This window comes from Oncorhynchus tshawytscha, linkage group LG05 (assembly GCF_018296145.1).
Source record: "Oncorhynchus tshawytscha isolate Ot180627B linkage group LG05, Otsh_v2.0, whole genome shotgun sequence".
Lineage (NCBI taxonomy): Eukaryota > Metazoa > Chordata > Actinopteri > Salmoniformes > Salmonidae > Oncorhynchus > Oncorhynchus tshawytscha.
The window spans coordinates 49,828,256-49,847,780 of NC_056433.1; the positions used below are offsets into that span (position 1 = coordinate 49,828,256).

General features: G+C 41.4%; 2 protein-coding genes across 2 annotated transcripts; one reads left to right on the forward strand and one right to left on the reverse strand.

Annotated features, from left to right (window-relative positions):
• Window positions 1-1,207: 1,207 nt before the first annotated feature.
• Window positions 1,208-10,067, reverse strand: LOC112251547 (proprotein convertase subtilisin/kexin type 4-like). Its single transcript, XM_042322705.1, has 15 exons — window positions 9,844-10,067; window positions 9,604-9,708; window positions 9,403-9,498; window positions 9,113-9,235; window positions 8,918-8,994; window positions 8,705-8,793; window positions 8,423-8,595; window positions 8,070-8,282; window positions 3,631-3,731; window positions 3,424-3,527; window positions 3,172-3,289; window positions 2,795-2,974; window positions 2,457-2,581; window positions 1,857-1,976; window positions 1,208-1,728 (listed from the first exon to the last, which is right to left on the reverse strand). The coding sequence occupies exons 1-15, from the start codon at window positions 10,000-10,002 to the stop codon at window positions 1,208-1,210; spliced, it is 2,304 nt and encodes a 767-aa protein (XP_042178639.1). The 5' UTR covers window positions 10,003-10,067.
• Window positions 10,068-10,411: 344 nt separating this feature from the next.
• Window positions 10,412-17,164, forward strand: LOC112250753 (NADH-quinone oxidoreductase subunit B). Its single transcript, XM_024421157.2, has 8 exons — window positions 10,412-10,528; window positions 11,374-11,410; window positions 11,657-11,728; window positions 11,806-11,926; window positions 15,909-16,088; window positions 16,186-16,232; window positions 16,493-16,581; window positions 16,748-17,164. The coding sequence occupies exons 1-8, from the start codon at window positions 10,510-10,512 to the stop codon at window positions 16,843-16,845; spliced, it is 663 nt and encodes a 220-aa protein (XP_024276925.1). The 5' UTR covers window positions 10,412-10,509; the 3' UTR covers window positions 16,846-17,164.
• Window positions 17,165-19,525: the final 2,361 nt, after the last annotated feature.

The following is a 19,525-nucleotide window of genomic DNA, read 5'->3' on the forward strand; positions in this document are numbered from 1 at the left end:
GGAAAGGATGCTGAAGACACATAATGCCAGACAGAATCAAACAGACCATTAGGTGTTTTGTGTTAGGTTTTCAAATTCGAATACTAAGAGACGTAAGGCCTTTTTACACTGCATTACACTCCCTCTAGCTATGCTGATTGGTGCGATGTGCCAGTTCTGCACTGGGTCTTTGAATGCAGCTAAGGCTCTCCCCGGATGACCGGCCATTCAGCAGCTGTTTGTCTATGCATCTATGGAGCAGTTGTTTCTCTACATTCTCAATCTGTTGGTTCGGGCTACATTCCTGCCTCAAAAGCAGCTTAGGGTGGTGCCCATTTTGACTGGAGTTTTCGTTGAAGGAAGGTGAGTTGTTTTAAAGCCATTGCTCATTGTTTGACATTGCAAAGCTGATCATGTTTTGAGTTTCTCCTCATTGTATTCCTGTAGGCTTGTCTACTACTGGCTGTGCCTCCATATTTGTAGCCTCTGGAGAGGCTTTGGATCAGGGCTTACCATTTTCCCGCTCCTTGCCATGGTGGCTTTCGATCTGTACTGTCTGTATGACATTAGCCTCCGACAGCTGCTCTTTGGGTCTGGGGACACACTCTGTAATCAGACCACCCCTTCATCCTGGCCTCTGGAGATGTTACAGAGCCCCAGTGGCAAATTCAGATAGGGTCATACCCACAGACATCTTGGAAACTCAGTGAGGAGAGCACTTTCCCTTTCAACTTCAAGAGAAAGCTTATCCCAGAAATAGCCCATTCTTGTAATATGTGTACAGTGAAGCTACACAGAATTCCTCTAACCTCTAAGCCTGTAAAGGCTTAAGTTGTATTTTCGCTCCTCATATACAGGACCTTTTTATGTGGATTCATACATATTATCTGAAATGCAAGAGCCGTTCCTCCCTCTAGTTGTGGAGGAAGTTTTTAAGCCGTCTTAATGTGTAATTTTAAGCTATTCCGCTGCCTAGATTTAAAATGTTCTGTGACGTACTTTGAATTAAAATGTATAATTGCAAATGGATGGATATTCTACCAACTGATGTGCTCTCATAAAAACCACTGAATGCAACTTGGGTCTTAAAAATATATTTCTTTTATCCATCCAAAAGTTTGTGAATGATACTGAAGTAACAATAAAAGCTATTTGTAAAATGTTTCCTCTGTTTCTGTTAGTCAACATGAAATTAGCCAATAATGAATTCTATGCTGACTGAAGTGAGTCATGTTTCTCTTGAAGTATTGGGAATGTTGGTGAATGTAGATGTACTCTCGCTGTTCTCTGCCTGGCTTTCTGTAATACTGAATACCACCATCTCCACATCCCTGGACTCATCATTGCTATGACTGGTGCTGATGTCCACCTGGTTCCTGGCAGCACCACGTGGTAGAAACGACCTGCTCACCATCCATGCAATCGCCCACATGACAAACAAAATCACCAGCGGCCCTCCGATCAGAATACCCAGAACCGCTGCCGTCCGATCCATGCCATTTGTTACTTTACCTTTGTGGTCCCAGGGGTAGACGGGGGGACTACAGGTACTGCGACGAGAATCCAAGGTGGAATATGGAGGGCAGTCGAGACAGTTTGTGTCCTGTTTGCCGAAACAAGTGAGGCAGTTGCGATGGCAGGGTAAGCACCTCTGATAGGAGCGGGTGCTGTTTCCATTTGATACATAGTAGTGAGGTGGACAGGACATCAGGCAGCTGTTCTCAAATCCGTACAGTGGGTATATGCACTCTATAAACAGAGGATACTTGCTTGGTTAGTAACATTTCCTAGATGTCTTCCAGAATGTGAAATGACAGTGTGTGTGCAACTGTTTCATTGTAAACTAAATTCAGGGAATGAATAATGTAGCAGCCTGCCTTCACAGCCGCCATCAGAGTTCCTCGCTGCACACTGCTGTACCACTGCCCTCTCCATGCGACGGCCTATCATGTGTTCAGCTGTCCCATGCAACTCCAGTTGAAATTTCAACAGGAATCCTTTGAACAAAGAAAACAATTAACTAGTTGGTGGCTGAGTACATTGTAGAAAATGCTCATTATGTATAATGTATAGCGCACAAAGAAATAAATAGTAACTATGGGAAACCAGGGAACAAAAACAAATAATTTTCATGTTTTGACATGAATACATTAAGTAGTATATTTTGATGAGATGTGAAGGAGTGTGTTTGAACAATATGGACTATAACAGATGATGAAAGCCAGAGCCAAACAGAGCCAGCTGCTGTCACGTCAGCTGCAGCACCAAGTGCTTTTGATTTGTAATCCTAGTTAAGGATGACAATACATTTTTCTAGTTCACATTAGATGTATAATATTTCTTTCTGCCATTAACTAATTGAATTGAGATACCAGAGATGTGTTTTAAGAGACTCGCGGTGTTATTGAAGTTGACACCTTAAAGTCCACAAACGTTGTTTTTCGTCAGTTTGAGAATGTCTGCTGAAATCCGTGTACCTCTGTTGTTTGAATCTCCGTTGTTTTCTATCTGTAGAACCCAATATCCAGAGGGATCCTCATCCCAGCAGTGTGTACTCATGAAGGCCCAGTCTGAGAACCCTGCAGACGTTTTATCGTAGGGCCTGTGATGTAACATTGGATTGGAATATTTTAGTACATTAAAGACAAGATGGGTTACACTTGGACCTCTCGTTGCATATTGTAAACCCTGATACTTCACCATTATGCTGTATGTATAATATTTATTCTTCCTTATGACAGATTATCTATAAATGGTTTCATACTTCTATTTATTGGTTTCAAGTTTGCTGTCCATTGACTTGGCTGTGTCTTACCTGGTTGTGAGTAAATTGGAGATTGTCTTCTTCGGGCTAATGAGGGTGATGGAGAGATCTCCACGTCTGCTATAGGTCAGTGTGAGACGTGCCTGAATGTGCTCCAGAGACCGAATCCAATTCCTGGTGCCATGACAAGCTGTCACATTCCACCTCAATGTTAGTTTCATGCGGAGTTCACTATCGGACAGACATAAAGTACAACAAATCTAACCGGCCAAGTTGGTATTATCATTTGGTTGAATGACAGTTCATGCTCAATCAAATCTGAAGATCGTATTTATGTGTACTGTAAACAGCTGGAGAACACACTGATAGGTAGCTGTATTCCTACTAACTATCCATAAGTGAGAAGTGTAGAAGGGTGTTTTTCTTACAAGGATCTGGTAATGAGGTCAATGGTGCACTTCTTTTGAGGTTTGACTGTTTTCCATTTACTGGCCAAGTCCACCAGTCTGCCTGCATCCAGGAGCCCATATCCATAGTAATGGCTGACTATAGTAAAGCAAATCAGATGCCAGTTCACTCTTTTTTTACTAAATTTCATGCCCTACAGTCTAGCAAATCACATCTCACTTTCCCTGAATGGTTAACTATCTAACAATAGAAGGTAGTGCTTTATGTCTCACCAGGTCTCCCAACACCATTAGTCCGCCAATCATGCGTTCGAAGATCTGCCAGTCTTGATGCTCGCACCACGAGGTGTTGCACATCACGCCAGGTGAGTCTTGGGCTGTGGGAGAAGTTGGGATTTTATCATCTTTCTCGATGACTCAAAGCCTTACAACAAATAAGTTTCTTGAGTTACAGGTGCACAGAGACAAAGGAGTGGTTACTTTGCCTCCAGAGCCAGTGCAATAATCCCAGCAGCCAGAGGGGCAGAGGCAGAGGTCCCAGTATGGTCAGAGGTGCAGGACTGATGCAGGTCAGTGGTGACCTAGAGGGGAAACAACATCCAGGTATTTTGTTGAGGCTCTGCTTACTGTTGCTGTAGGTGGTGAATGAGAGATAAATATTGACCTCTTTCAAGTTCCACACATCTTCAGCAACCTCTTGCATTCATGTGACTACTTTTTAAGCATGATTATTCTAAAGCTAAACTAGTCAAAGATTTATCAGAATGCTTTGTCATTCTAAATGCATATTTGCACAGTGCCTTTGGGAAGTATTCCTTGACTTTTTCCACATTTTGTTACGTTACAGCCTTATTCTAAAATTGGTTAAATAAAAATAATTCCTCAATCTACACACAATACCCCACAATGACAAAGTGAAAACAGGTTTAGACATTTTTGCAAATTTACATTTCAGTTTAAGTAGGAAGTTTACAAACACTTAGGTTGGAGTATTTAAAACTTGTTTTTCAACCACTCCACAAATTTCTTGTAAACAAACTATAGTTTTGGCAAGTCGGTTAGTACATCTGCTTTGTGCATGACACAAGTCATTTTTCCAACAATTGTTTACAGACAGATTATTTCACTTATAATTAATTCACTGTATCACAATTCCAGTGGGTCAGAAGTTTACATACACTAAGTTGACTGTGCCTTTAAAAATTCTTAAGCCTATGGGTTCCCCTACAGGAACTAAATTCTCCAAAATGTCCGGAGGAATTATAGAAAGCTACGCCAGATAACAGCAATACTCATCATTAACTTTGACTAAAGATACATGTTCTACATATAATTAAAAAGATACACTGGTTCTTAATGCAACCGCTGTGTCACATTTTTTTTTTACGTTACGGAAAAAGCCTAACATTGCAATAATCTGAGACAGCGCTCAGACGTAACAATATTTCTCCGCTATGTTGGAGTCAACAGAAATACAAAATTACAACATAAATATTCCCTTACCTTTGATGATCTTCGATCAGAATGTAGTGCAAGGAGTCCTAGTTCAACAATAAATCGTTTTGTTTCATAATGTTCAATTCTAGTGTCCATGTAGCAGCATTTGCTACCACTTTCAGCTCAAATGCCCAAAAAACGACTTCTGGTCCAGCATCAAAACTTCCAAATGACATATTACAGGTCGACGAAACTGGTCAAACTAAGTGCAGAATCAATCTTCAGGATGTTATAATCATACAGATCGAATAGCATTCCAACCGGGCCATCCATGTTCATCTGGGGCTGATTGGAACAGCCGAATCACTCGAACGCATACGCGCCTTCAAGCACCTGAATCTTTTGCGACACTTTAGTACTTTCCTTCCCATTAGGTCAAGGTTCACAGCAAATGCTCCATTACACTTTCTACTGAATGAGGACATCTAGTGGAAGACATAGGAAGTGTTTCCAGATCAATAACTTGTTGGGAAGGGAGGGGGCGATGACGTCAAAGTTGCCCCAACTTTCAGGATTTCAAAACTAGTTTGGAAGATTGCCTGCCCTGTGAGTTCTGTTATACTCACAGACATAATTCAAACGGTTTTAGAAACTTCAGAGTGTTTTCTATCCAATATTAATTATAATATGCATATATTAGCAATTTAGGACAGATTTTGATGCAGTTCACTATGGGCACGCAATTCATCCAAAGGGGAAATACTGCCCCCTATCTCTAACAGGTTTTAAAAAGCTCAGAAAATTCCAGAAAATTATGTCATGGCTTTAGAAGCTTCTGATAGGCTAATTGACATCTGAGTCAAAATAAATCAGCCAAAATAAATCAGCCAAGACCTCTGAATTTTTTTGTTGTAGACCTACACAAGTCTGGTTCATCCTTGGGAGCAATTTCCAAATGCCTGAAGGTACCACGTTTATCTGTACAAACAATAGTATACAAGTATAAACACCATGGGACCACGCAGCCGTCATACCGCTCAGGAAGGAGATGCGTTCTGTCTCATAGAGATGAACTTACTTTTGTGCGAAAAGTGCAAATTAATCCCAGAACAACAGCAAAGGACTTTGTGAAGATGCTGGAGGAAACAGGTACAAAAGTATCTATAGCCACCGTAAAAACGAGTCCTATATCGACATAACCTGAAAGGCCGCTCAGCAAGAAAGAAGCCACTGCTCCAAAACCGCCATAAAAAAGTCAGACTACAGTTTGCAACTGCACATGGGGACAAAGATCATACTTTTTGGAGAAATATCCGCTGGTCTGATGAAACAAAAATAGAACTGTTTGGCCATAATGACCATCATTATGTTTGGAGGCAAAAGGGGGAGGCTTGCAAGCAGAAGATCGCCATCCCAACCGTGAAGCACGGGGGTGGCAGCATCATGTTGTGGGGGTGCTTTGCTGCAGGAGGGACTGGTGCACTTCACAAAATAGATGGCTTCATGAGGAAGGACAATTATGTGGATATATTGAAGCAACATCTCAAGACATCAGTTAAAGCTTGGACACAAATGGGTCTTCCAAATGGACAATGACCCCAAGCATACTTCCAAAATTGTGGCAAAATGGCTTAAGGACAACAAAGTCAAGATATTGGAGTGGCATTCACAAAGCCCTGACCTCAATCCTATAGAAGATTTGTGGACAAAACTGAAAAAGCTTGTGCGAGCAAGGAGGCCTATAAAACCTGACTCAATTACACCAGCCCTGTCAGGAGAAATGGGACGAAATTCACCCAACTTATTGTGGGAAGCTTGTGGAAGGCTACCTGAAACGTTTGACCCAAGTTAAACAATATAAAGGCAATGCTACCAAATACTAATTGAGTGTATGTAAACTTCTGACCCACTGGGATTGTGATGAAAGAAATAAAAGCTGAAATAAATCATTCTCTCTACTATTATTCTGACATTTCAAATTCTTAAAATAAAGTGGTGATCCTAACTGACCTAAGACGGGGAATTTTTACTAGGATTAAATGTCAAAAACTGAGTTTAAATGTATTTGGCTAAGGTGTATGTAAACTTCCGACTTCAACTGCAAGTATTAATAAAAAAGTATTCAGACCCATTGCTATGAGACTCGAAATTGAGCTCAGGTGCATCCTGTTTCCATTGATCATCCTTGAGATGTTTTTACAACTTGATTGGAGTCCACCTGTGGTAAATTCAATTGATTGGACATGACATGAAAGGCACACACACCTGTCTATATAAGGTCCCACAGTTGACAGTGCATGTCAGAGCAAAAACCAGGTCATGAGGTGAAAATAATTGTCCAGTGCGCTCTGAGACAGGATTGTTTCGAGGCACAGATCTGAGGAAGGGTACAAAAAAATTCTGCAGCATCGAAGGTCCCCAAGAACACAGTGGCCTCCATCATTCTTAAATGGAAGAAGTTTGGAACAACCAAGACTCTTCCTAGAGCTGGCCGCCCAGCCAAACTGAGCAACAGGAGAGAAGGGCCTTCGTCAGGGAGGTGACCAAGAACCTGATGGTTATTCTGACAGAGCTCTAGAGTTCCTCTGTGGCGATGGGAGAACCTTCCATAAGGACAACCTTCTCTGCAGCACTCCACCAATCAGGCCTTCATGGTAGAGTGGCCAGACCTTCCAACAGGACAACGACCCTAAGCACACAGTCAAGACAACACAGGAGTGGCTTCAGGACAAGTCTCTGAATGTCCTTGAGTGGCCCAGCTAGATCCCGGACCTAAACCTGATCGAACATCTCTGGAGAGACCTGAAAATAGCTGAGCAGCAACGCTCCCCATCCAACCTGACAGAGCTTGAGAGGATCTGCAGAGAAAAATGGGAGAAACTCCCCAAATACAGGTGTGCCAAGCTTGTAGCGTCATACCCAAGAAGACTTGATGCTGTAATCGCTGCCAAAGGTGCACAATCAACAGCCTGGTCAACTTGCATGCAAAGTAGCTCTTCGTGAGGCAAATGGTGGTCACACCAGATACTGACAGATTTTTTGATCCACGCCCCTACCTTTTCAAGGTATCTCTGACCAACAGATGCAAAGCTGTATTCCCAGTCATGTGAAATCCATGCTCCCGAGTGACGCAGTGGTCTAACGCACAGCATCACAGTGCTGGAGGTGTCACTACAGACCCTGGTTCGATTCCAGGCTGTATCACAACCGGACATGATTGGGAGCCTGATAGGGCGGCGCACAATTGGCCCAGCGTCGTCCGGGTTTGGCCGGGGTAGGCAGTCATTCTAAATAATAATTTGTTCTTAACTGACTTGCCTAGTTTTTTTTTTAACTACTTTTTTTAATGTACTTATTTCCTTATATGAACTGTAACTCAGTAAAATTTTGAAATTGTTGCATGTTGCATTTATATTTTTGTTCAGTGTATATATGAATGTTGAAAACAATAACATGGTATGAGTTGGGAAAAAGACACTTACAATTCTGTGGTGTTGAAAGCTTCCACCACTGTAGGTAGTTGTTAGAATGGCCGAGCAGGGTTCACTGTAGAAGGGCAGAGTTCCCTTCTCGGTGGTACTTCCAACAGACAACGTGTAAATGCTGTTGGTGTAGCCATCACAGTTGCAGTTGTCAAAGCTGGCGCCCCCATTGCCTGAAGCCCAGACGTAAATGGAACCCAAGCCACCTCGGCCCTGTAAGATATTGAAGTTGCTTAATACTCATTGTATAATCTTACTGCAATAGTTACTTTGCCTCCAGAATCTTCAGCCAACGGATTGGTCCTACTGATGAAACAGGTAATATAGGATGACCAGTGCAAGTTGTATCATACATTGCTTATGCCTCTGATAAAGGCTTCTTTAGCTAATGTGTTTGGCCCCTCCAAATTCCTCCCCAAATCTTCAGGTCCCCAGCTTGCGCTGTAGATGTCAATGTGCTTCTGATTCAAGTTTAAGGACATGGCTTCTATCAGGTCAGTCACTTGTCCATCCAACATCCGAACTCCTGGACAGAACAGAGCAGAAGCCAGGGTGGAAATTAAAGCAGGATAATTACCGTATTGTTTTATATACTATTAACAGAGAGAATTATTTAATGTATAGTTAATACTTGCCTCCGATCTTGGCCTGATGTGCCACTCCAACCCCACACATCCCATTATTTGCCACCGCTGCCACCACCCCAGCACACCGTGTTCCATGCCTATGGAGTAGAGGACAAAAGGGGTTCATCAATGCAGAATGTCATCATATAGTGCAGATCATACATGTTATATGATGTAATGTCTTGTAGTAGTAAAATCTTAATAACATTACAGCCAAATTACCTCCTTGGTCTGGTCAGAGAGTATTGAGTCTCTGGGTTGGGGTCATTATCATTCATGTCATAGCTAGCCAGTGGATCCTACAGGTACAATGCAATGTTGTTGTTTTTTCTACTGATGGATCATTTTCCATTTGTCTTCATGATTAACAAAATGCAATAATTTGCCCCTACAACAATAATCATCTCGATAGCTCACATAATTTTCAGCAAGGTCTGGGTGGCTTGTCTCTAGGCCATCGTCTAAGATGGACACCACTACCCCTTTGCCTGTGTAGCCTCGAGCCCAGGCGGCCACCACATTCTGATTAAAGGCCTCACTCTGGAAAAGCAGAAGCCTACAGTTACAATTATTTTTTTTCAAAACAGGTTTACCATATGTTTTCACTCAAGGCAGAAAACCCTCAAACAGCAGAATAAAAATCTAAAGAGCTTCTTATTGTGGAAATAAACTTCAAACACAAATGAAAGAATAATGTTGACATGTACCAGGTACCACTGCTGATTGAAAAATGGATCAGTGGGTACAGTGAAAGAGTGTCTTCTATTTCTACTCCTTCCAGATTGCTGTGCAAACCAAAGCACCTGAGAAACAGGTAGATCATTACACTCATCACAATAAGAGCAATACTGGGACTGGTTATCACAGCCAATTTTAGAAAGTGTTTTACAGATCTATTGGCTTTTCACCTTAGGGTCCATTTTCAGTCGAAGATTATGCAAATAGTGTGCCTGCAATGATTGTTTTGCCACCCCTCGTTGCTCCATATGGTAATAGTTGCCATCTGGAAATATCTACAAATATAATATGCCAGAAGAAATGAGATCCTACTAGCAAGTCATATTATGCCAAAATATCTACCTATAAAAAATACAAATTATTATATTGCATGAATAAACTGTGAACTAACATTAACATAATTGTTTTACCTTTCCCAAGATATGGAAACCATGTTTCTTTGCAATCTTGTTGATTTGTTCAGGAGTGCCACTTAAATATAGAGCCCAACTGTTGGTGTAGATGACCTCTGCGTAAATTGTGCACACATACACCATACACAAAGAGCAACTAATGTACAGGTACCTCATGCTGGCTTCTTTTTTTAACTGTTCAGCTGATTTATTTTTAGTCTTAAGGAAACAACCTTTTCATTTTGATAACTCTCATGCCTCCAACATGACTAAGTGATTTTGACAACGTTGTATCACTAACGGTTGTTGTTTGACATTCGAACAGGCCTCCATGCGCATGATCAATAAATATTCCCGCCACAGATTGGCGCCCAATTATCGCATTATGAAGTCAGTTTTGCGTTGTAATGGGCTATGATTTGGGTTGTGTAAACTGATCCTGGATCTGTTCTGATCTACTTCTTACCCCATGGATCCACTGGCTAATGTGACATTATTTTCTACACCTTTGTTTTTTACATTGAGCAATTCACTTCGAAAGTTCAGACCAATCAATAGGCCTACGTTTTACTAATATACAGACATTTTTGTAGTCCTGTCAATAAAATCATATGGAAGAGAGCGCCCCAAATGGTTCTATCGTGTAAGCATAGTCACCGGAAGTCCTAGCTATTATATTTGCTTATGATGGCGGCGTTGGTGGGTGAGTGATGTTTTGGCTAAAACGTAAAGCGAGTTACTGGAACATATCATTCTGGAAAATATCTAACTAATTTATCTCACAAATATTACACTTTTGTATCGTTTCCGATTCATTTATTATATTGGTTGTTCGTGACATTTTTTTGTTATCACAACTGTTTGTATTCCCTGACCTTGCAAGCTAGTTAGCTGCTAGCACTCCAGAACCCCTGGCTTAATCAGAAACAACTATATGCTAGTTAGCAACTTCTGTTTGTTCGTGTAGTTAGCTAGCTAGAAAGCTAGCACGCGTGAAGTTTCTCAGACATTGTGCATGGTTATTAACGTCTCAGTGGTAAATCTAGTAAAGACCAATACATGTCCCTGTTTTACATAAGAGCAATGGCTCATAGTGCTAGCTAGTTAAGTAATGTTAGTTAGGGTCTCCCGAGAGGCGCAGCGGTCTAAGGCACTGCGTCTCAGTGCTAGAGGCGTCACTACAGACACCCTGGTTCAAATCCAGGCTGTATCACAACCGGCCGTGATTGGGAGTCCCATAAGGCGTCGCACAATTGGCCCAGCGTCGTCCGTGTTTGGCCGGTGTAGGCCGCCATTGTAAATAGGAATTTGTTCTTAACTGACTTGCCTAGTTAAATAAAACATTTGTAAAGCATGGATGGTAGCTACTGTCGCTATTAATATTTCTATCACAAACGTCAGTCAGCTTATTATATCACCCAAGAAAGCGCACTGCCTTTTCTATAGCCAATATTTCGATGTGTCCCGCAAGTAACCGTTACGTTATCTAAATACAACCTATAGATACATTTGTTGACATCTGTGCTTTTTTTTGTCTTTCCTGTGCAGTTCCTCGCCTCGCTGCGTTTGGTACCTTTTCATCAAGGTAAGCATAACGTTAGGCAAATTACGCAGATAAGGTGATTTAAACTAAGACAGGCCTAGGATTTACTATAGTTAGTAACAGGTTCTTTCTGTTTTGAAATCACCTGTAACCTTATGAAATGTTTGCTCTATTTGTAAAATCCTTAAAGTAGTGTAATTTGTGTATTGTTAATACCATTTAGTTTGTCTTGATGGTTAGTCTGTTGTATTGTAAGGTCGTATTACCTAATCTTTTTCTACCACACAGATCTATTTCAGTATTTGCGATACAACCGTGCCTGTCGCTACACCACATTGCTAAAAGTGGCAATGCTACATGGTAAGGGAGGTCCTGTAAACGTCTCAATTTGTCAAAATATTTGTTTGAGTACTTCATATTACCTCCTTTTCTTCCAGTGTGGTTTCAGTCAGAGAGAAAAGCACAGCGGTGGCTGCTGCCAAGCCCGCTGCAGTAACAAGCAGCAAGGGAGAGTATGTTATCACTAAGCTGGATGATCTGGTGAATTGGGCACGCAGGGTAAGTCAATGTCACACCGCAAGTACTCTATGTTCTTCAGTGGCATGTGGTCCATTTTGAATGTTTGTGTCAATCTTTCAATAAGAAAATCAAGAAGTGCACCCCTCCATCTAAAACATCTTTGTGACATATTCTATTCTGTGGCTGACTGGCTGCCAGTCAAACAACTGTCAAAATGATTAAACTAACTATAGAGGGCAGCACCGTATGATCACAGGCATTCCTCTAATCCAGCCTTAAGCTTTTTTTTCTTTTTTGGCACTCAGTCGGGTCTCAACTTACTGTTGAGTCAGAAAAGTAGAATACACAAGGTGCAATTTCTACATTTGATTGTGCGTGAGAAGTTTTTATTTTGTTAATCACTGACAGTCGGGCACATGCCCACGGGTCCTGACCCACATTTTACAAAATGGTGCTGACAGAGAGTGCTGCCTCGCTTCTAGTCCTTAGGAACTTTGCAGTATTTTGTATTTATTTATTATTTGTTAGCCCAGAAAATCTTAGGTGTTATTACATACAACCGGGAAGAACTATTAGATATCAGAGTGGCGTGAACTTAACAGGAAAATGACTTTCCCGAAGCGGATCCTTTGTCCGAACTACCCAAGGCATTTGAGCTGATTCTAGGGGCTGACCCAAAACAACACCGCCAGAGAAGAGGTAGACGGAGCTCTCTTCTGGTCAGACTTCACTCAACGCTTCCGAGTATATTACTCCCCAATGTCTCTTGATAACAAGGTAGAAACTAAATTAGGGCAAGGGTTGCTTTCCAGAGAGACCGGGATTGTACATACTCTGTTTCACGGAAACATGACTCAATCGGGATATGTTGTTGGAGTCAATACAGTCACCTGGATTCTTTGTACGTCGCGCCGACAGGAGTAAACATCTCTCCGGGAAGAAGGGTGGATGTTTCATGATTAATGACTCATGGTGTAATTGTTACAACATACAGGAACTCAAGTCCTTTTGTTCACCTGACCTAGAATTCCTCACAATCAAATGCCGACCGTGTAATCTCCCAAGACAATTCTCCTCGGTTATTGTCACAGCTGTGTATACCCCCTCTAGCCAAAACCACAATGGCCCTCCAAGAAACTTTCCAACAATTGTTTAGACATATTATTTCACTTATTCACTGTATCACAATTCCAGTGGGTCAGAAGTTTACATACACTAGGCTGACTGTGCCTTTTAAAAAGCTTAGAAAATTCCATAAAATGATGTCATCGCTTTAGAAGCTACTGATAGTCTAATTGGCATCATTTGAGTCAATTGGAGGAGTACCTGTGGATGTATTTCAAGGCTTACCTTCAAACTCAGTGCCTCTTTGCTTGACATCATGGGAAAGTCAACAGAAATCAGCCAAAACCCCAGATTTTTTTTTGTAGACCTCCACAAGTCTGGTTCATCCTTGGAAACCATTTCCAAACGCCTGATGGTACCACGTTCATCTGTACAAACAATAGTACGCAAGTATAAAAACCATGGTACCACAGAGCCGTCATATCGCTCAGGAAGGAGACGTATTCTGTCTCCTAGAGATAAACGTACTTTGGTGTGAAAAGTGCAAATCAATCCCAGAACAACAGCAAAGGACCTTGTGAAGATGCTGGAGGAAACGGGTACAAAAGTATCTATGTCCAAAGCAAAACGAGTCTTCTATCGACAACCTGAAAGGCCACTCAGCAAGGAAGAAGCCACTGCTCCAAAACCGCCATAAAAAAGCCAGAATACAGTTTACAACTGCGCATGGGGCCAAAGATCATACATTTTGGAGAACTGCCTCTGGTCTGATGAAACCAAAATTGAACTGTTTGGCCATAATGACCATTGTTATGTTTGGAGGAAAAACGGGGAGGATTGCAAGCCGAAGATCACCATACCAACCGTGCAGCACGGGGGTGTCAGCATCATGTTGTGGGGGTGCTTTGCTGCAGAAGGGACTGGTGCACTTCACAAAATGGATGGCATGAGGAGGGACAATTATGTGGATATATGGAAGCAACATCTCAAGACATCAGTCAGGAAGTTAAAGCTTGGTTGCAAATGTGTCTTCCAAATGGACAGTGACCCCAAGCGTACTTCTAAAGTTGTGGAAAATGGCTTAAGGACAAAAAAGGTATTGGAGTGGCCATCTCAAAGTCCTGACCTCAGTCCTATAGAAAATTTGTGGGCAGTACTGAAAAAACTTATGCAACCAAAGAGGAATACAAACCTGACTCAATTACACCAGCTCTGTCAGGAGGAATGGGCCAAAATTCACCCAACTTATTGTGGAAGGCTACCCAAAACACATTTGACCCAAGTTAAACAATATAAAGGCAATGCTACCAAATACTAATTGAGTGTATGTAAACTTCTGACCCACTAGGAATGTGATGAAAGAAATAAAAGCTGAAATGAATCATTCTCTCTCCTATTATTCTGACATCTCACATTCTTAAAATAATGTGGTGATCCTAACTGACCTAAAACAGGGAATTTTTACTAGGATTAAATGTCAGGAATTGTGAAACTGAGTTTAAATGTATTTGTATTTGGCTAAGGTGTATGTAAACTTCTGACTTCAAATGTATATACTATATTTTATACCATCTATTGCATCTTGCCAATGTCGCTATGTCATTGCTCATTCGTATTTTTATATGTATATATTCCTTTACTTATTTGTGTGTATTACGTGGTTGTGGAACGGTTTGGTTATTCTAACATGTAATCTATCAAATTGATTTATAAAGCCCTTTTTACATCAGCTGATATCAAAGTGCTATATAGAAACCTAGCCTAAAAACCCAAACAGCAAGCAATGCAGATGTAGAAGCATGGTGGCGAGGAGGGGGAACTCTAGAAAGGCAGGAACCTAGGAACAAACCTAGAGAGGAACCAGGCGGTGACCAGTCCTCTTCTGGCTGAGCGGGATGGAGATTATAACATTACATGGCCAAGATGTTCAAACGTTCATTAATAACCAGCAGGGTCAAATAATAATAATCACAGTGGTTGTAGAGGGTGCAACCGGTCAGCACCTCAGGAGTAAATGTCAGTTGGCTTTTCATAGCCGATCATTCAGATGTCGAGACGGCAGGTGCGGTAGAGGGAGTTGGAAAACAGCAGGTCCGGTGAACAGGCCAGGGTTCCATAGCCGCAGGCAGAACAGTTGAAACTGGAGCAGCAGGTGGACTGGGGACAGCAAGGAGTCATCAGGCCAGGTAGTCCTGAGGCATGGCCCTAGGGCTCAGGTCCTCCGAGAGAGAATCAGAGGTAGCATATTTAAATTCACACAGGCCACTGAATAAGACCGGATAAATACTCCAGATATAACAAGACTGACCCTAGCCCCCCGACACAAACTATTTCAGCAAAATTACTGGAGGGTCTGGAGACACTCTGGCCCCGTCCGACTATACACCCGGACAGGGCCAACCAGGCAGGATAACCCCGCTCACTTTGTCAAAGCACAGCCCCCACATCACTAGAGGGATATCTTCAACCACCAACCCGGACACGAAGATCACGTCAGAGATTCAATCCACTCAAGTGACGCACCCCTCCTAGGGACGGCATGGAAGAGCACCAGTAAGCCAGTGACTCAGACTCAGATATTGCTGCACTGTCGGAACTAGAAGCACAAGCATTTCGCTACACTTGCAACATCTGCTAACCATGTGTATGTGACCAATAAAATTGTATTCTGTTAGTCACTCTCACTCAGATATCACGTTAACATGGCATAAGTCATGGCAAAATGTGTAGAATTGCAGGAAATTAGCTTTGAAACAACTTGCAATTTTTTTATTCTCTGCCATCAAGAGGGGGGGGGGCACTAAAATGTTTTGCCCAAGAGGTAGGGGCCAGCCATATCTCACTTTTCTTTTCACCAGAGATGAATAAGGGAAAGCATTGACTGACTCAGTGATCTTTGTTCAGATTGGACTGATAAGTCTACAAGGCAATCTGTCTTTGTGTGTTTCTACGTTAGAGCTCCCTATGGCCCATGACGTTTGGACTGGCGTGCTGTGCGGTGGAGATGATGCACATGGCGGCTCCTCGTTATGACATGGACCGGTTCGGAGTGGTGTTCAGAGCCAGCCCCAGACAGGCCGACGTCATGATTGTGGCAGGCACCCTGACCAACAAGATGGCCCCCGCTTTGCGCAAGGTATTTGACTGAAGGACATGTTTCTTTGGAGAAAGGAGTTCTGTATTTGCTTTTATTGAGTGTATGAATTCACCATGATGTTCATTATTTCCCCTAGGTTTATGACCAGATGCCTGAGCCAAGATATGTCATTTCCATGGGAAGGTAAAGTATTGTCGTAATATGATTAGATTTAAACAGAAACATTTTAGTGGTTATCTAGTTTGAAATGGATCTCATGATCGCCTGAACTTTTCCATTTAAATAACACCTGATTGTTTAACATAACCTCCCTAAAGTTATCTGCTTCTACTGATTTGTGATTTATTTCCCCACACCAAGATTTACAGTGTTGGTTGACATTCATCTTGCATTTCATATTTAACTGTTAGTTGAGCCACTTATCTTATTACTCTGTCCTTCAGCTGCGCCAATGGTGGTGGCTACTACCACTACTCTTACGCAGTGGTCAGAGGGTGTGACCGTATCGTACCAGTGGACATATACGTTCCAGGTATCTCATTGTTTTTTAAATTATGAAACAAATAATGTTTTGTCCCGGATGTATGTACAGCAATGTGGAAAAGAAACAAATCACAACAATAGCTCTTTTGAAGATTTTATTTTATTTTTATAGAAAACATTTGACTCAAATTGATTGTTTACTTGTCCTCTTGTAGGCTGCCCTCCCACAGCAGAGGCCCTTCTCTACGGGACGCTCCAGTTGCAGAAGAAAATAAAGAGAGAGAAGAAAATGAGGATTTGGTATCGCAAGTGAAATTCTCAGTCTCTGGCTGTTTGTAAATGTTGTATTTATGGGTGGTCTGGCCACCCAGTAAACCGGTAGGCAATATCCTCAGGAGTCACTCTCGGGTATTCTCTGGCTCCTCTTCTCTGTATAAACAATTAAATTAATTTCTTGTCGTTAGTTTAACTGTTGTTGTTCTTGGCCCTGCACAGATTATGATACTGGCAGGTATGACATTCATCAATTTCCAATTTTCTCTCAGCAATAGAATAATTTTAACTGAACATTTTAAACAATATTTCTATGGTCATCACTATTTAGATAAAGTCACATCAGGTCTTTTGCTTTCTTTTGTGGTCTATTCTTACCCTTTTGTAATGTGTTGGTGTACTTTATCTGAAGACTATTTGTACTTCAGTCAGTAGATGGTGCACTTGGTACACACAATAGTTCTACAGAGTTTAGATATTTTCTTCCTTTGTCTCTGGTTCAACCAAATAATTCCTTTTTGAATACTCAATGTTTCCTTTCTTCCTTGAAGTAATCACTGATCTGACATTGAATTGGTGTAAGCAAGCTTTCCTTGTCATGTCAGATCAGTGTTTACTTCAATGAAGTGAGGTTGGATACAACCTGAAAGTATTGTCACAGGGTCCGTCTTTGGTTCTACTAAGCAACACCCAATCCCAAATTAACCCTGTATGCACATCTTAGACGGTTGGTAGGTAGCAATAGGGATACAATTCCACCTAGCCTATCAGGAAGCAGGGTGGAGCTATTAATATTTTATGGGAAAGTTGATAGGTCTAAACCATCTAACATGTTGGCACAAAAAAGCTCCCCTTGTGTGATTTGGCACGATAAATTACATCCAATCTACAAAAAAATGTTGAATTGTTGCCCTCTTGTGCTTATTCTGCAAGAAATGCATGCTCCATAAATATAAGTTGATATTTGACAAATCTCATTTTCAGTAACTCATCTCATTTACCAGGCTCAAGGATTTGTGACCCCATGGTAAATATTTATGGATTCAGTTGAATTCTTGTGAGCTCTGAAGGTTGTCTAATATCCCGAGGACCTCTATTTAAAAAACACTTCATGATTGGGGTGTAAGCTACAAATAACACTTATCTATAACCAGGGCCAATAAGTGAGGCAATGTGCCACGACAACTTATCCATTAATGATTAACAACTTCTCTAGATGGAAAAGGTAACTATTTACTTAAGGGACTTATTCTGAAGCTTGTCCCACCCAGCCCCTCGGGAAATAATTGTTTTCTTGTCAAAAGAGTGCAATTTTGATTTTTATTCATTCAAATGGAAAATCGAAAGCTGTTTAAACAGGCAGCCCAATTCTGATCTTTTGCCCAATTATTTGGCAAAGGACTGATCTGATTGGTCAAAATGCCAATAATTGCTTTTTGAGGTCTGTTCGATTATAAAAGAAATCTAGGTTTGTTGATTTTCGTAAATTTTTCTGAATGCTGTAAAAAATGGAACCTTTATTTAACTAGGCAAGTCGGTTAAGAACAAATTCTTATTTACAATGACGGCCAAACCCGGATGAAGCTGGGCCAATTGTGTGCCACCTTATAGGACTCCCAATCACGGCCAGATGTGATACAGCCTGGATTCGAACCAGGGACTGTAGTGACGCCTCTTGCACTGAGATGCAGTGCCTTAAACCGCTGCGGCACTTGTAACAGAATAAAACAATTAAGATAAGCAGTAATGGGCAGTCACTACCATCATAGGACTTATCATTTAACTATCCTTTAAAATATTTAACTTGTGTATATTACATTTAGTTTTATTTGATTATTTCGTTCCAAGTCATCTCATCTCTGTAGAGCTGCTGTCTGACAATCACAATTTTAGTAGTTCAAAGTAAACAAGGCATACTTTTATGACTGCTAATCACCAACTATCAATCACTTAGATCATGTATTTTCAGGGTGAGATACTGTGCCTTGAGCAGCAACTGTGTTCTCTCCGTGTCTGCTCAACACAGACCAGACAAGTAGGCGTTCGGGCAACCGAAGCAACTCAGTGTTGGTCCCATGTTTCATGAGCTGAAATAAAAGATCCCAGAAATGTTCCATATGTACAAAAAGCTTCTCTTAAATAAATGTTGTTCACAAATTTGTTTACACCCCAGTTAATGAGCATTTCTCCTTTTCAGAAATAATCCATCCACCTGACCGGTGTGGAATATCAAGAAACTGATTAAACAGCATGATCATTACACAGGTGCGCCCTGTGCTCGGGACAATAAAAGGGACACTTTAAAATGTGCAGTTTTGACACAACACAATGCCACAGATGTCCCAAGTTTTGAGGGAACGTGCAATTGGCATGCTGACTGCAGGAATATCCAACAGCGCTGTTGGCAGAAAATGTTTTGTTAATTTCTCTACCAGTAACCGCCTTCAATGTTTTAGAGAATTTGGCAGTAAATCCAACTGGCCTCACAATCGCAGACCATGTTTAACCACACCAGTCCAGGACCTCCACATCTGGCTTCTTCACATGCGGGATCGTCGGGGGGGGTATTGAGTATTTGTCCATAAGTAACCCCTTTTGTGGGAAAAAAAACAAACTAAATACAACTCCCAGCTACATCGCACAGTTCAGGTTTGATCTGATTTAGCTCTAGAGAAACTGCACATCGAGCTCACAGGAAAACCCCAAAACTAAATAGAATT

What these genes read in the sequence shown, in the direction of transcription:
- LOC112251547 (XM_042322705.1), bottom strand. Translation starts at nt 10,002, where the DNA reads ATGAGGTACCTGTACATTAGTTGCTCTTTGTGTATGGTGTATGTGTGC. An exon ending in CAGACCTTGCTGAAAATTAT is followed by an intron (nt 8,995 to 9,112) that starts GTGAGCTATCGA and finishes TTGTACCTGTAG; the next exon opens with GATCCACTGGCTAGCTATGA. An exon ending in TTATCAGAGGCATAAGCAAT is followed by an intron (nt 8,283 to 8,422) that starts GTATGATACAAC and finishes AATATCTTACAG; the next exon opens with GGCCGAGGTGGCTTGGGTTC.
- LOC112250753 (XM_024421157.2), top strand. An exon ending in AAAAGTGGCAATGCTACATG is followed by an intron (nt 11,729 to 11,805) that starts GTAAGGGAGGTC and finishes CTTTTCTTCCAG; the next exon opens with TGTGGTTTCAGTCAGAGAGA. An exon ending in TGGCCCCCGCTTTGCGCAAG is followed by an intron (nt 16,089 to 16,185) that starts GTATTTGACTGA and finishes TATTTCCCCTAG; the next exon opens with GTTTATGACCAGATGCCTGA.